Source organism: Lacerta agilis, chromosome 15 (assembly GCF_009819535.1).
Source record: "Lacerta agilis isolate rLacAgi1 chromosome 15, rLacAgi1.pri, whole genome shotgun sequence".
Taxonomy (NCBI): domain Eukaryota; kingdom Metazoa; phylum Chordata; class Lepidosauria; order Squamata; family Lacertidae; genus Lacerta; species Lacerta agilis.
The window spans coordinates 13,229,025-13,246,364 of NC_046326.1; the positions used below are offsets into that span (position 1 = coordinate 13,229,025).

Below are 17,340 nucleotides of genomic sequence, written 5' to 3' on the forward strand. Positions count from 1 at the left end.
AGGAAAGAGAGAATAAATCCTCACCATCAGCTGCTTGATCGTCGGGTGCTCCTCTGTTTCTCTGCCCGAGGCGGACTCCTTGTGAACAATCTCAACGCGGATATCGTTCTTGGCAGAAACCACACCTTTCAGATCTAAACAAAAGAGCAAGAGAGTAAAAGTTATCCCTCCACAAAGCTGCTCCATAACATTAAATGGATCCTAGCAGAATAGCAGTAGTGTCTACCTCTGCCTGCATTAGTTCACACATTAAACTTTAACAAAAATATCTTCATTCAGCTAAAATGCAACCTTGACCTTTTGATTAGAAATGCAAACCACCTTGCAGAGAAATGCTGCTGTTCATACTATTAGCCTGAAGTAGGGACGCGGATGGTGCTGTGGGTTAAACCACAGAGCCTAGGGCTTGCTTGATCAGAAGGTTGGCGGTTTGGATCCCCGTGACGGGGTGAGCTCCTGTTGCTCAGTCCCTGCTCCTGCCCACCTAGCAGTTCGAAAGCACGTCAAAGAGCAAGTACAGTCATACCTCGAGTTACGTACGTTCCATGTTGCATACATTTGACTTACACACCTCCGCAGCCTGGAAGTCCTCCCCAGAGCGCGCACGATGCACTGGTGCGCAGAAGCGTTTTGCGCACTTCGCGCATGTGCAGAAGTGCAAAAACGTGCGAACTTCCGAGTTTTTTGTTTTTTGTGGGGGGCGTTCGTGTTAAGCACGCCGGTGTTACGTAGCGTGATCCGGAACGGATCGCGTGCGTAACACGTGGTACCACTGTAGATATATAGGTACTGCTCCAGCAGGAAGGTAAATGGCGTTTCTGTGCGCTGCTCTGGTTCACCAGAAGCGGCTTAGTCATGTTGGCCACATGACCCGAAAGCTGTATGCCGGCTCCCTCGGCCAGTAAAGCAAGATGAGCGCCGCAACCCCAGAGTTGTCTGCGACTTGACCTAATGGTCAGGGATCCCTTTACCTTTACCTAGGGTCCCTATAAAGAAAAGAAAAAAAGCAAGGAAGTACCCAGCCTCTTATTATTTCCAAACATTATCTGGTTCCCTCTATGTTAGTTTATCACAAACAAAAGCCTAACTTCCACCTCATTCACTTGCCAGAGCATGGAGGTTCCATCAGTTATCTTGGTGCTCTGGCAATGAGATTATTGCTCCTTCTTTGGAAACACCCCCCCCCCCAGTACTTCACTCCTCCAAATTCTCCCTCTAACACACCCCTGCATGGCATGCCTTTCTCTGGAGCTTTGACTTAGTGCGACTTTCATCTTCTAAGAAACCATTTTCTCAGCTGCCATTGTACCCCAGTGTATTGGAGAGAATTCCGGGAGGCATTATAGGGGAGGGCTGGGGGAACTCAGAGTCGGGGGCCAAATGTGGCCCTCCAGGCATCTCTAACTGGTTCTCAGGACTCTCCCCACACAACACCCCAGCACACCCCATGACTTCCATGCCAGCCCTTGCTTTGCCTGGCTGAAATGTGCCATTGAGCTCTGATAATGCCTCTTGCCTGCCTGGATGGAGAGCAGAGAAGGACTGCACAGAGGTAAAATTTACATGTGTTGCTCCATACATTTTTTATTCTGGCCTGACTCATTCATGGCATGTGGCTCCCAGAACTGGGGGGGGGGGGGAGTTCCCCATCCCTGTTCTATGGCACAGATGTTTTTTATGTAAGGACTCTAGAAAACAGCCCAGTATTGCTCCCCTGTCTGGCATTGGCTCTCCAGGGTTTCAGACAGGATTTGAATCTCACACCTTCTGCATGCAAAACATGATTTGCTTAAGCTATTAAACCTTTTGAACTAAGAATACAACCAAGACCACACAGTCTATGAGACCAACAAAGACAGATGAATCCCCATTCAACAATCTGTGCATTAAAAAAAAGACTTTTCACTACAATATAACGAACATTGCAATAATAACACAACAATCATAAACAAGTTTAAATTCCCATGACTGTAATATGTTTTAATTGTTTTCATTATGAAATTTTAGTTGTTGTAACCTGTTCTGGGACTTGCTGATGAAGGGCAGGAAATAAATATAACAACAACAACACACTAGCACATTCCAGGATTACATGGGCATCTGATATCTAGGTGAATTATACAATCATGGAAATATTTCACTTTGCTATAGTTGTTCTTTTATTTCTTTATGCCTGTTTTTTCCCTTAGGTAATACAAACATGCTGGGGTGTACAGGGTGTTAGGGGAGGGGGAAGCTGCCCCTTCTGGGGTAGTTTGTCCACCTTTGGTCCCCAACCTGCACTCTGCTCTGGTTAGTGGCTCCTTGAAGCTGTCAGCATGTGAGAGCGACCACACCCTGGGAAAGGGCTTAGACTGGCTGGACAACCCAGATGAAGGTAGCAATGCGTCTAAAATCCTTGGTGAGTTAGAGACTTCCCCGCATGTGAAGACAAGCTCTGGTGGCCTGAGAAGTTAAGGCCAATAGTGGGTCCAACGGTCAATAAGGCAGGTTCTGCATGCACTGTAGAGGGAAATGGGGTGCAGATGAGGCTCATCAACCTGGGAAGATATCCCATCTAGGAGAAGGAAAACTCTGCCTTGTGGGATATCTTTGGGAGAAGAAAAGGCTAAAGAGTGAACCCTACACAAACCTGGAGCGGAGCCCCTCAGAAGCTTAGATAGCTTCTTGTATCCCTCTTTCTGGCAACTCCTACACCCAAGCTAGTGACAAACATATTTCTCTGCATTCCTTTGGATCATACCAGCAAGGCCAAGAGGGGAATCTTGTTATCTGGGCAGCCCAGGACCTCCATATACACTACCCAGGCATGCGTCCCGGGGAGTCACTTTGGTGTTGCTAACACAGCAGTTTGACTTCACCCCTGAAGGCACACTCGGTTGTATCTCAAGACAGACAGATGCCAACAAAAACAAGGTTGGGGCTGATCAGAACTGTAGTCCGAACATCTGGATGCTGCCAGGTTGGAGAAGGCTGTAACAGAACCTTTCCAAAATGAGGAGGTGAGTGGCAGGGGGACAAAAGTTTAAAAGCTTTGCTTATTTTTTTAAGTAATAAATGGATGCTTTTTATGCCCATCTTTGCAGTTCCTGCACATCCTGGTTTGAGCCAGACGGCCAAACTGGAAGTACAGAGTGTCCATATGTGCAACGTGCTCTTTGTTTGCTCAGCTATTGCATCTTAGTGAATCAGAGACATTATCTAATTAGTTAGCTGCCCAGCAAAGTAGGTATGCTGGGTATTCTCAAGGAGAACACTGCACAGTCAGCGGCAGATGCTGAGCTGGAAGGGGATGGCCTGCTTTCATGCAGCAGCTGAGAGAAAAGAAGGGCAGTGGGATTTAGCGACTTGCGTTCCAGCCCCAGCATCTCCCGCCAGTTTCCCAGGAGGAGAATGATGCTCTTTGAAGAGACCGTTTTTGAAAAATTAAACCAAAGATACCAAACAGCAGGCCTGAAAGGAAAGAAAATGCTTCTCTCTGTGGGTGCCTAAGATTAAAGGCGGCAGAGGAGGTAAACCTAAACAGCTCCAGGCTTTGAAGAAACAGATTGAGAAATGGGTCTGCAATTCATAACTGGCCTTTGTCCTTCTTAGGATCTCCCAAGCTAAACTCCAGAGCAGGGACGGTGAACCTGCGGCCCTCCAGAACATTGTTGGACCAACTACCACCATCCCTGACTACCGGCCGTACTGGCTGAGGCTGATAGGAGTTGGAGCCCAACAATATCTGGAGGGATATAAGAAGGCATCCTTTCCCATTCTTTCCTTTATTTGTCCCATGCAGCACTGTTTTCGTTTCCCTGCAGTTCACCTTCCGCCCAAACCCACCTTATTTGTCTTGCTGTCCACTGTGGTGAAATCATGCAACTTACAGACTTGAGAATTGTAGCCATGCAGGAAGAAGCAGCTCTCACTTCAGGCAAAGGTTGTGGATTGTATTAATGGGAGATGGAACTGGACACTGGTCCAAACAGAAGACTCTGCCTCACCAACCCCAGCTTGCAATCTGGCAGCCCCTCAACTCCTGCCTGCCTTCTTATTCATAGCCAATCCTAGGGGTGGCACTAGCTGTCAGCTTCCCCCTCTGTAGACTCAATTTTGCCCTTGTGGAACTCAGCAGGGAGGAGGATGGGGGCAAAAATAGAATGAGCTGGCTCTGCCTGTCATTTGCTCCATCTCTATCTGTCATTGATTCTTGCTCCATGTACCTTTCACCTTACAAGTCTCAGTGGGTACCAGCAACCACTGGAAAGTCTCAACCATGACTTTCAGCAACTTCTTCTGTTCAAGCCTTGTTGAAATGAATGGGAATTATGGGAGAAGGTCTCCATGGGCTGTGCTGCATGCTAATTCGTGGGAGGGGAAGCCATTTGTCTTTGTCCTCTCAGGCAGTGAAATATCTTGAGCCATTTCTGAATGCTGCCAGCCTGTTTTGCTTAAAGGTGCATGCATAGTTCTCTGGCTTTTGCAAACTGGCATCCTATTAAGCACGTATGGAATTGGGCTGAATTTAGTCATTTATGTTGGTGTCCTTGATTTCCTGTTTGATTGCAAAAAATAATAATCATCCTTAAAAAATGGGGTCAGGGGGAAAGAGAGACCTGAAAAGTCTTCAGCATTTTTCTCATCACATCCTGCAGATTGCAGCTGGGGGACTTAACAACTTGAGCGACTCGGCAAAAGGGGGCACTTTACAACCTAATCTGGAGACACATTGGAATGGGAGTTGTTTTGAAATCCCTATAAATAATGCATGCTTTCAAGTGACAGGCTATGAATCATCTCTTTGGCTGGTTTTTGAAAGATGGAATACTTTATAGGAGGCACTAACTCAAGTGTTCATGTGTCTGCTGTTCAGTCTATCATCCAAACAAGAGGATGCTTGTGGCTTCCAAGAGGCAGAGAGATAGCAGAGATGTTGAAAGAGAGGGAAGGGTATGGAGCAGGACCCTGGTGCCAACTTGCACTTTTCATCTCATTATGCTGCTTCCATTCATAAGCACCAAATCAAACATGTAGGAAGAATTACTTGCAGCAAAAGAGGATTTAACACAGGTGGCAACAGTTGTGCACAGGGCAGCCTGCACAAAAGAATCTTCAGCAGCTGGCCATATAATATGGCTACCACCCCCAAGCTGGTGCACTCCAGATGTTTTGAACTACAACTCCCACCATTCCTGACCATTGGCCATGCTGTTTAGGGCTGATGGGAGTTGGAGTCCAACAGCATCAAGAGGCTGCCAGGTTGGGGAAGGTTGCAACGTGGTGTTTAGCATTTATAGTGCCTGAGGTGCCAGCACATAATGGCTGCCATGGGCAGCAGAAAAAGAGGTGCCCGTGCTCTGTACCAGTGAGTTTCATCACAATAAAAGCACTGCAGCCAACCATTTTGTGCTCATCCCAAAGGTGAAGAAAGGCATGCAAATGCTTGTCCAGCGACGAAATGCAGAGGGGGAAAATATAGGTCCCTTAGTTGTCACAAGGTAAAAATAATAATCAAGGTTACTAGTACCTGGAGTGTGTCTGAATTAGCATCCCTTCCTCCAGGGCAAAGGCTCCTTAATTGATAACCTGGTGCCACCAGCCAAATCAATACTTAATTTACTGATTTTCTTATACCTTTTTCTTGATAATGTGTTCTAAGACCACTGTTGGCCTATCCTCCAGGCAACTACTAGTAATGGGTTTATGAACACATCAAGATGGAATTTTCCAGGCTTCATGATGCAAGAAAAGCATTTATCCCTTCTGGTTTTGTCCCCTTTTTCTTTCTTGTAGTTTATTGCTTCTTCCTGTTCTCTGTCCAAGAGTAGAAATAATGTCCTGAGCGCCAAAAGCCTCAGCATTTAATCACAATGAAAAGCCAATTACGGCCTCATAGAGTCCTCTCTTAGGGACGTTACTCCTTAAATAACTTGTGGCTTGTAATGTCATCTAGGAAACAACAACAGATGTGTATTAAGCCCGTTAAAATATGTCCCCTGAGGAATCTCTCTGCTTACTGTATACATAATTTGCTTGTGATGCCTTTTGCTTCCTCTCATTAAAGTGGGAGAGAGAATCGCCTTCTGTGATACCTGCTCTACCGCCCATGACCCATCATTAGCTTAGTCAGGCTTTTCTTGATTCCTAGCCAAGAAATTGGAGGCTGTGAGCAAGCAGATTTCAAGAGTGTTTTTGCTTCAAGTTGGAGGAGCCCCCAACCACTGACTGCTGAGCCACCTAGTAGGGGCCCTGGTAAACTGAGGTGGTTCCCCATGGTACCCGCTAATGCATTTAGAGGGTCACCTAGTGGGACCCCTGGGAAATCAATGCACAATGCATTTGACCATAAAGAAGGTAGGCTGTGATTTGGAGCAGTTCAAAAATAACATCAAAAAACTGTTTCCCTTGGGAGACTAATCCACACACACTCCATAACAGTTAATTCATTTTTTTTAAAAAAAAAAGTACATTAAGATTTCTAAAAGAATGTACAATCCATAAAAGAGAGAGGAGGAGGGAAATCATACTATTCACTACCACAACACATTATCCCAAAAGTAGTTAAACTAGAAATAAATGGTTTTCTACATTATAATTGGCTAGGTGCTTCATGCAGAAAGCAGATGATCTAAATTTCCATTAGTGCCAAAATAGCTATTTCAGAAAGTTACAAGCTTTGCCCATGTTAACTGAAACGTATCTGATCCCTCTCAGTTTTCCCAGGTCCTAACAAAATTTGTTAATTTAATTAATGGTGGAGTTTCTCCTCATCTATTGATCGGATTGCTGAGGCTTTCCATGACTTCACTAACTTCCATGACTGCACAGTTTTAAAAGGTGTCATTCAAAGAACTACTCTGGATTCTAAGGCTTGTTTGTCTGTCCAAGCATCCCCCAACCTGGAGCCAGCAGCAAAAAGGTATATGTATGATGGAAATGGAGATCAAGAGAGCTCATTGGGGATTGCATTTGGCGGCGTTGCTGAAAAAATATTTCTTTCTTTTTTTTAAAAAAAAAAAACCCTTGGAATCTGCAGCAGCAATATACACTATATGAGTTGAGTGCTTGTTCTACGTATCCTTCCAATTTTGAATCAGAAATATTGTGCACCTCTTTGAGAAATGCCACCCCAAGGTGTATTTACAAGTACAGCTCTATGGAAAAACTGTTGTGCTGGAACTGGCCAATAAACAATAGACTGATGTTTTTGTTTACAAGTATATCCAGATTACTCTACCCATCATTTTTTCTACGCAACATCTCTGGCTGCTTGAAAGCCAGAATTCTTTCATGCAGAACAAAGACGGGGCAATTTCCAGCCCCAAATGCATCTTGTGTGCTGTTTGTTGAATGGCAAATGCTTGTGTAGCTCTTCTCTAGAGAGGGGATAGCATCTGCTGCCCAGGCAGGAGTCCCCCAGAAAGCCTCTTCTACAAACTGGACGGACTCTTTCCCTCCCTACTCTCACCCAGAGAAGGGAGCAGATAATGTTTGAGGAGGTTGCCAGGAAGAAGACGTAATGAGTGACAGATGGCCATATGGTGGCAAATGCGCCATGCTGAGCATTGGTATTCTATGTGTTTTCCTCATCTGAGCAGCATATTTTGCAAGCAGTGAGGGATGTAAGACGAAACACTTCTCTGAGGATATCCTGTGTGGGTTATGGAAGCATGGTTGCACACTCCTGTTTTAGAGAAAAAGTCATTACACTGCAGAGGGATGGTGGCTGTCTCACACAACTCAAAAAGTTGTCTCAAAAAACTGCAGAGTTCAAAAGTCAACTAAGGCCAAGCCTAGAACCTATAGGAGGTTTGAATGGGTGATGTGAGGTATCAGGCAATGACATCAACTGTGTGTTCCCCAGTGCTAGCCATAAGAGACATTGGCTGGGAATGAGGATCACTTCCCAAGGAAGAATCTCTCCACCAATGAGGTTGCTTCCTCTGAGCCTGGCCCATGGATCTTTGATGACAGCACTGAAGATGACACAGCTCTCCTGAGGCTGGGGTTGACTTTGCATCATCTCTGCTTTGACACATCCCACTGCTATTACACACTCCAAGGAGATCCCTGCCAGTCTCAAGTCTTGTGGCACAAATCCCACTGTGGAGCCAGCTGGCCCACCAATGGATGCCGTTTTCTTCAGCAACGTGCACACCTTCAATTTTCAGCTACTTTTAAATCGTAAACACATTTACTGGAAATGTGCGGGCTCAGTAAAACTCAGACCTTTTAAATGTAAGCTTGTTCATGTTTGTTTGCGAAATTCTTTCCCAAGGGAAAACCACCTGATTGGTTGAATTGGCTCTTTTTTGGAAAGCAGCAAAAACATGGGTGTTTTTTTTGCTACACTTTGGGGGCTCATTACTCATTTTTAGGAATTATCTCTTGCTTTTAGGGTGGTCTTGTTTTTACTGGTGACTTTTACACATATTTTAGTCAACCTTTTATCCCCCTGCCCCAACATATTGTTAGTTGCTACGGAGAGCTGATGCTAGAAATATAGTCTTATAGGAACTGATCCGTTCCTCAACTGTGCAACAAATGTGTGGTCTAGAAAAGCGTTGTCCTCTGCATTTTGCACTTCTCCTAATTTTGTGATTCTCAAATACCTGGCACTTTCACAAGGACCACTGCCACATAACTGGAAAACTGGACCAAAACTAACAAAATGAATTTCAATAGGGACAAATGTAAGGTTCCGCACTTAGGCAGGAACAATCAGCTGCACAAATATAAGATGGAGGATACCTGGATTGCCAGTAGTACATGTGAAAAGGATCTAGGGGTCTGAGTAGATCGCAAGCTTAAACTGAAAATTGTATTAAGCAGCAGCAGCAGCAGCAAAACAAACAAAACAAGCAAATGAAAAGCTAATGCTATCCTAGGCTGCATCAACAGAAGTATAGTGTCCCCATCAAAGGAAGTAATAGTACCACTCTATTCTGCCTTGTCAGACCACACCATGAATACTGTGTCCCATTCTGGGCACCACAATTTAAGAAGGGTATTGACAAGCTGGAACGTGTGCAGAGGAGGGTGGCCAAGATTATCAAGGGTCTGGAAACCAAGCCATATGAGGAACAGTTGAGGAGGTTGGGTATGTTTAGCCTGGAAAAGAGGAGACTGAGGGGGAGATGTGATAGCCATCTTCAAACATCTAAAGATGGAAGATGGAGCAAGAGTGTTTTCTCTTGCTCCAGAGGGTAGAACCCAAGCCAATGGATTAAAGTTACAAGAAATGAGATTCTGACTAAACAGGAAGGACTTTGACAGTAAGAGCTGTTCAACAGTGGAACAGACTCCCTTGGGAGGTGGTGGATTCTCCTTCATTTGGGTTTATAAACAGAGGTTGGATGGATGCTTTAGTTGAGATTCCTGCATTGCAGGGGGTTGGACTAGATGATTTTATCATAATGTTCATTCCACAATTGCAAGAAATTGGGATTTTAGGCCACACCTGCACTATAAATTTAAAGCAGTATTTTATCACTTTAAACAGTCCCCCAAAGTATCCTATAATTTGTTAAAGTGCTTGGAGTTGTTAGGAGACCCCACCGAGCAACTTGGGAAGAAGTCTTGATAGTTAAACCAGTCTGATAACTGAAGCCCTGTGGGGAACAGGGGTAGCCTAACAACTCTCAGAACCCTTACAGTTCCAAGGACTTATTAGGGGGAAGCCATTCCTGCTTAAAGTGGAATGATTTCACTTTAACTGTCTAGTGCAGATGGGGCACTAGTGTGGCAGCACTTATGCTCTGAAGTTCCCTGACTACAGTGGTACCTCTAGTTACGAACTTAATTCATTCTGGAGGTCCGTTCTTAACCTGAAACTGTTCTTAACTAGGGGTGTGCTTTCGCTAATGGGGCCTCTTGCTGCCGCTGCGCCGCCGGCACACGATCTCCATTCTCATCTTGAGGCAAAGTTCTCAACTCGAGGTAACTCTTCCAGGTTAGCGGAGTTTGTAATCTGAAGCGTTTGTAACCTGAGGCCTTAGTAACTCGAGGTACCACTGTATTGATATTAGGCAGGCACCTTTATGGCACAGTTTTCACCACCTACTTATTTTATTTTGTTTTGTTTAAGCATGCTTACTCAGATATGTCATTATATTACATACATTTGCTTTTAAAAACTGATGGTTATCCTGTATTTTTGCAATTTTGCTATTTTTTTTTACTGTTTTAACACTTGTTTTGAGTGCATTTTTAAATGAACTTTTTACATCATTTTATGTACACCACTTAGAGATTTCTTTTGATTAAGTGGTATGGATGCCTTGTTAAATAAAATAAAATATATATTAGGATAAAATACATTTAGAATTGTGCATTTTATATCTTAAAAGTATGTACTTAAATAATAATTTTCATGCAAATTAGATTAACGTAGAAATGGTTTGGAATGGATTTATGAATGAACACTTGCAAAAGTGATGTAGCCTAGAAATACACTGATCCACTCATGATGCACACACACATTTCATGAAGCAGATTCTCCTTTAACAAGGGCTCTTTTGCTGCATGAGAAAGCCATGGAACTTGGCACTGCAGTTGTTAATATATCTAGAGGGAATGAGAAAATACCTGTCAGCAAGGACTAAATCCAACCTGTATTGAATTCCAATGAAAACAGCACTGGGAGTAGAAATTGCCAATTTTTGTTTATTCATGCCATGTCCGTAGCAGAAATCTACCCAGCAAATATAATCAGTATTCACTGTTGTTGTTTTCAGTCCACAAATGATACGTAACTGGCTACACTTCTCTCAAATTCATGTATTTAATTATTTATATAAATTACATAATTTTGCCACAGCAGCTAGCAAGAGGAATAGCATACCGGTAGTTTTTGGTGGAAGACAAACTGCAGCAGAATGGAGACAGCACTGCATGGGATGAACAAGAGGGCAGAACAGAAAACGATGCTTTCTTACATCCATGTCAGTTAGCTCACTTTGTTTTGAGTTCAGCATGCAGATCTGAGGGTGGGCAAGGGTTGCTGAAGGATATCAGCATGCAGATCAGCACCAGCACCACGTCATGCACACTGTTCTTGGATGTTTGTAGCTTGTGAATCAAGACAGAGTAGACCCAAAGGTTTCATGAAGAGCCTTGGGAATGCCACTAGCTTGGCTCCAGCCCCCAAACATCCGGTGCTTTGAAACTCTGGCTTTGCTTCCTAATCCAAGCCTTGGCACCACTGCTGCACGCCTGATCTGTCATCATCACAAATATACCAATGTTAGATGTTGTGTGCCCTGCAAATAATCCAGAGCCATCTGGTTACATCAAATAAGGAGTAGGTAATGAGCCACATGTTCTCCCTCTGTCCTAGGATCAGAGGAATGATACAGCGTGCTCACATCTATCTTAAAAGAAAAGAAAAGAAAGATGAGAGGAATGTGCAGACGAGACTGATTATGTCTGACCATTGACACCGCAACGACGAGTTGGCCCATTTTCTATTGAGCAAGCTTGAATGGTGCCATCATCACTGAATGATTCCACTGAAATTGAATTGGCCTCTTCTCAGGTCTTAGCTGCATGCCTGCCCATCAAAAAATACTTACCAAAATGCAAGATTAATGACTGCCAGATATTTAATTTGCTAATACCTGAAAGAGCCGCTTAATGGGGTTTGGGAGAGTCATAAAAAGGGGGGGGGGAGAGGGGGGAAGCAGACACAATTATTGCTGTTAAGAGCAAACTAGTATGCAGGCCCAGCCATTCATTAAGCAAGTCCACGGGGAGCTTCTGGCTCTTTGATTTCTTTGCAAACAATCCAGAAAAAGAACCAACTGGGTTTTTTATATACATATTGGCACCGCAACACAGGGATTTAGCATAGTGTTTGGCTTATTTGTCTTTCACTATCCCTACAGTTAGAGGCATGGTTGAGGATTGCTTGTTCTCTCTCGCTGTCTCAGAAGCTCAGAACAATCACTCTTCCTTCCCACGATGGTTTGATCCCTGTTCGCTCAGCCAACAATCATTCTTTAACTTCTATGCTTTTTTTCCCTAATGAGCTGCTCCTGTTTACCTCCACGATCCTTTTCTTGCATTTGTGATGTTTATTTTAACATCTGCTTTGTCGACTCGGCAGCAAAGCCAACAGCATTACGGGCTCAGCAAGGGATTCGAGTATAGATTTCATTTTAAATGTATAGCCTTCCTGATCCCTGCAGGCTCAGAACAGGGAGCAATGTTCACAAAACCAATACATCTTTTAGTATAAGATAAAAGCAACACATTAATATGAAGCTAATGCGTATTTCTGCTGTATTCTCCATACATTTGGTCAAATGCAAAAGAAGAAGCCTGATGTCACCTCCAGGTGCGGTTGGTGCTACAACTAGGGAGAAGCCGGCTGCCCACCCCAGGGCAGATATAGGGGTCCCATGAGAAAAGCAGTAAATGGCATCATCAGAAGCACTGTTTCCAGGTCTGAGAGCCACATTTTAAGAAGGAGATTGACCTGGCAGATGAGGGGGTCTGGAGAAGCCAAATCTGTGGAAGAATGGTTTGAAAGAGCCGCGTGTGTTTGGTTTGGAGAAGAGAAGTTGAAGTTGAAGAGGAGGCATGGTCAATGTCTTCAAACATCTGAAGAGTAACAGCAATGCTTGGTGGCTGGTGCAAATATCAATCTTATCTATCTATCTGGCTGTCAAAGAGAAGAAGCAAACTAATCATTTCTCCAGATGGCAAGATTAGCACGAATTGGGTGGAAATTCTAGGAAAGCAGATGACAGCTAAGATAAGAATAAATCTCCAAATGGCAAGAACTGCTCGATGGTGGAGATGGAAGTAGGGATGTCAGAGAATTCAGACAGAAACAGTAGCAGAAACTGCCAATGTCTGCTTATTTGTCCCATGCCCAGAACAGAAATCAATCTAGCAATTATAATCAGTGTTCACTGTTGTTGTTGCCCTTAGTCTGCAAATGATATGGAATAGTCTCTCTCTGCCCCACTCCCCTTTTTTTGCATTGTGGTTCCTTTGCATCGAAATGAATGGAGTGGGATAATGCAAAGAAAATATAATTACATAATTTCACCACAGTGAACAGTGAGATGAATAGCACAACTTTTGGTGGAAGACAAACTGCAGCACAATGGAAACAGTGCTGCATGTGGCAAATACAGTGCATGGCAGAATAGAAAGTTCCTTCAGAAGTGTATTCTACAACATGCCATGGTGTATTCTACAACAACATGGTGGATTTATACTGGACCATGCACACATCATTCTGCTTTATTAGTTCTGTGATTTCCCAATGTTGCTGTTTTATTTTCATCTGGAAGGGCACTCTTGTGCTATAGCACAACAAAAGTGGCACAAATAAAGCAACAACCTAGAACATTTGCAGTATGAAAAGTTTCAGGATTTCAGCAGGGAGCTACAGGACACGAACTGTACAGGACATGACTGCAAACAAAGGGTGCATTTGCCCCCAAAGTGCTGCAGGTGCAAATGGTGCTGAAAATGGGGTTGTGCATAACTGTCCCAAGACCACCATGAGCACAAATAATCACGAATGCACAATGAAAAGGACATCTGGAGGGGCCCTGAAATGCAGTGCTGCAACAGCATGCTGAAGTTTACATGGGGTAGCTCTACAATGTACTTCCTTCACATTACTTCCCACATTTATGGCATGGTTTAATGGTGGGTTGAAGAAGTCACAAGGACAACTTAAGCATGTGTACAAAACAAGTTGGATTTAGTCAACCAATAATATTGTGCATCCATATCATGTTTACCCTTGACGTGTGTGCAGCAAGAGCTCACAGCTATTCTACACATTGCACTTAGGAACACAGCTTCCTGTCTCCTAAGTGCTATGTGTAAAATAGCTGACACTTGGTGGTCTGCCTTAACACTGAGTCAGACCACTGGCCTATCTATCAGCAGCAGATCTCCAGGGTTTTAGGCACGGTATTTCCCAGCACTACCTGGGCCTCTCTGCATGCAACACATGTGCTCTGCCATTGGGTTACATTCCCTTCTCTTAATTACAGATAGAGCCATCAACCTAATCTAATGAAAGTTCCCTTCGCTATAGACCTGCCAAATGATTTTACCTAGCCGAAGTTGACTCCTGCCAAGCTGTCTCCATCTCAGCATCATGATTGGAGGGCTAAAATGTTTATCATAATCAGGGAGTCAAGGCCAGACGGGTCTTTGAGGACGTCACAAGAAGAGGCAGCTTTGGATAAACTTACATTACCTCTCCATGTGGTTTTCCTAGGCAGAGAAGAAGGGCTTCCAGACTTCCAGGATGATATGGTCAGAGAGTCAATTGAATAAAAAGAAAGTGACTTACTTCTCTGCGAGCGAGCACAGCAGAAGGCCACAATGGTGGCCATCAACACCAAAAACGCCACACCAGCTCCAACTGCCACGCCTATGATGACTGCCATTGGCACTGACTCTGGAAAAAACAAGAAAGCAAATGAAGTGGAGATGGGCTCTGGGTATCATCAACTTTTGTCCTTTCTCATTGTCCCCCATTCACTACCCGAACCCTGGTTGTCTATTATCAGATCCTCCTACAGTCAAACATTAAGGCCACATCTGCACTATACATTTAAAGCAGCACAATACCACTTTAAACAGTCACGACTGCCCCCAAAGAATTATGGAAACTGTAGTTTCTTGGGGTGCTGAGAGATATTACAAAACCCACTATTCTCCTCACAGAGTTATAGTTCCCAAAATTTATTGGGAAGAGGGATTGAGAAACCAATCTATGAACTAGTTACAGGTGGGTAGCCGTGTTGGTCTGCCATAGTCAAAACAAAATCGAAAATTCTTTCTAGTAGCACCTTAGAGACCAACTGAGTTTGTTCCTGGTATGAGCTTTCGTGTGCATGCACACTTCTTCAGAAGAAGTGTGCATGCACACGAAAGCTCATACCAGGAACAAACTCAGTTGGTCTCTAAGGTGCTACTAGAAAGAATTTTCGATTTTGTTTCAATCTATGAACTGCAGCTCTGTGAGGGGGTTTCCTAACAGTTCTCAGCACCCTTAAGAAACAGCAGTTCCCAAGATGATTAGGTGATGAAAGTAGTATGGAATTGCTTCAAATGTATGATGCAGATGGGGCCTAAGATTAGTGCCGAACCAATAAAATGCAAGGGTAGCTTGGTGTATGACACATGGTATACTCAAATGAGTTGGTTGGGGACTTGTTTGTTCAGAGGGGAGACAAATGGAGATGTGTGGCTCATGTCACTGACCCCTGGATCTCTCACATTTGGCAAAACAAATGCAAACATTGCTGGTAGAGGCCAGGGTAGGGTGAATGTGGGTGATTTATTCACTTTAGTGCAGGTCAATTATTTGAAATATTAAGACTTTTGCAGAGGGGACAGGCTTGATGGGAAATAATAATAATAATAATAATAATAATAATAATAATAATAATAATAATAATAATAATAAAAAATCCTGGCAGCATGTATTCTGGGCATGTGTAAATTTGCTGCACAGGTATGTAATTCTGATACTAAGCAAAGGATGTGGTACACTGGAAACCTCAGCTTTTGTTTCAAAATCATAAGGAAAGAAAGTTTGCGGTTCTTACAAAAATCTGTGGCGATATTGTGTGCATGAGCCCAGGAGGTGGCTAGGGTCGCGCACACAGCACTAAACTCTGAGAACATCATTTTCTGGATGGACCATGTGTTGGCTTCCTATGGGCTTGGTGTTTGGTGACTAAAACGACATCATTTATACTCATTTAGCATGTCTAGTCACAAATCTGACCTACCAAACTGAAATATATTATGGTGGAGATACGTAGTTTTCCTTTATGAATGCTTCGGACTCTCCATACAGATTCAGTCACCGTGTAGAGAGTTTATAAGCAGATACCACCAGCGCTGGCCGAGAGATGCAAGAACAGCATCCAGTAGGAGCAGCAGTTTTTCAGTTCTTGCCCAAATCCTGTGGAATGTCTTTCCCAAGGAGAAGGCTCATTTGGCTCGGGCATTTGCCTCCTCTCAGAGACAAGTAGGAACATTTTATTCTGGTATCAGGCCTTTGAAAACTAGATCCCTGTTTATCGATTGACATTGTGGATTGATCCTGCTGTTGACTGTTAATTAGGTTTCATTGGTTTTGTTGCTCTTAATAGATTTTACTTAGGTTTTTTTTAAAAAAAAATACTGTATGTTGTGTAATCCCCTTTGTAAGTTAGATAATTGAAAAGCAGTGTAAACAGATAGGAAACAAATGGTCATCAGAATCTATCTTGAAGGAGAGGTGGGTTTGCTTTTTTTAGCATTTTCTCTGGAAGCTGGAGTAGTGTGGCAGAATTACCGGTATCTAGCACTGAAGCTTTTCCTACTCCAATCAGCAATCAGTCAGTGCACAGTTTAGATGTTATGGCTTGGTTGTTCATTAGCATGTAAGTCAAAACACAATCACCATCCCAAATCTAACTGTTCATTGTGTGGTCCAGTGTGCTTATGGTGACGAGAACATTGGATTAAAACTGACAAGACCTGGGTTCAAATCTCCAGTCCCAAAGCTCACTGGCTGGCCTTGGCTAAGTAGCTAACAAAAGCTTTAGTTTGGGATCCAAATATTTAAAGGGCTGTTTCCTTCCATATGATCCTGTCTACCCACTGCATTCAATGTCTGAGCCTCTGCGATATGTGCCCCTCCTTGTGCTGTGCCCAAATCTGCCCCCCCCTTTTTGTTAGTTTTCTTCATCTGAAAAAGAAGCTTCTATTTTCGCCTAAACCTTCTCAGGGCATCTGAGAATGCCTTGATCATTTCTGTTGCTGTGGGGATTTCAGCTTACTTTCTCATTGCAAGGTGGCCAAGGGTGGTGGATGTGCTTTTTTTATTTCCAGCAAGCAGTTCTCCAGCATTCTGCAGCCTCCCTGGCTGCCCATGCCTCCTGATCTTAAACACTCCATGGGTAGAGCTACTGCATGATGAGCTTTGACTGGGGCATGGGCACCTGGAGAGGCTGCAGTGTGCAGATCACTGGTGAGATGATTTGTAGAATGGAAGGAAGGACACTCCCAAATAACAGTTGGCTACCTCAAAAGAAAGGCAAGTACATAAGAAATCCTGCACCCCACTCATAAGAATTTCACTGAAATTTTAGCATGCCTTAGGTAAAATTTTGAATGTAGTTTCTTATCTCATTAATTGATGGATAACTGGGATGGGAGGGAAATGCAGGAAGTATTTTTTTGACACGGCACGTATCCCACCACTTTTAGAAGCACAATTGGTTGGAATGCAAGGCAGGGCCTTTTCCACTGTGGCACCCAGGTTGTAGAATTGTCTGGTTGACTGTCACTCAGTTTTAAGCTTCAGGTGGAGTGGACAAG

At 43.7% G+C, this 17,340-nt stretch overlaps 1 protein-coding gene across 2 annotated transcripts in view; it reads right to left on the reverse strand.

The window, feature by feature from the left end:
• The window catches only part of KIRREL3 (kirre like nephrin family adhesion molecule 3), a 761,063-nt gene that overhangs the window by 21,416 nt on the left and 722,307 nt on the right, over positions 1–17,340 (reverse strand). For both annotated transcript variants that reach the window (XM_033171779.1, XM_033171780.1), the window contains 2 exons: positions 14,312–14,419; positions 25–134 (listed from right to left, as the gene is read on the reverse strand). In XM_033171779.1, the coding sequence (XP_033027670.1) occupies positions 25–134; positions 14,312–14,419 (218 nt within the window). The remainder of the gene's footprint in view (positions 1–24; positions 135–14,311; positions 14,420–17,340) is intronic.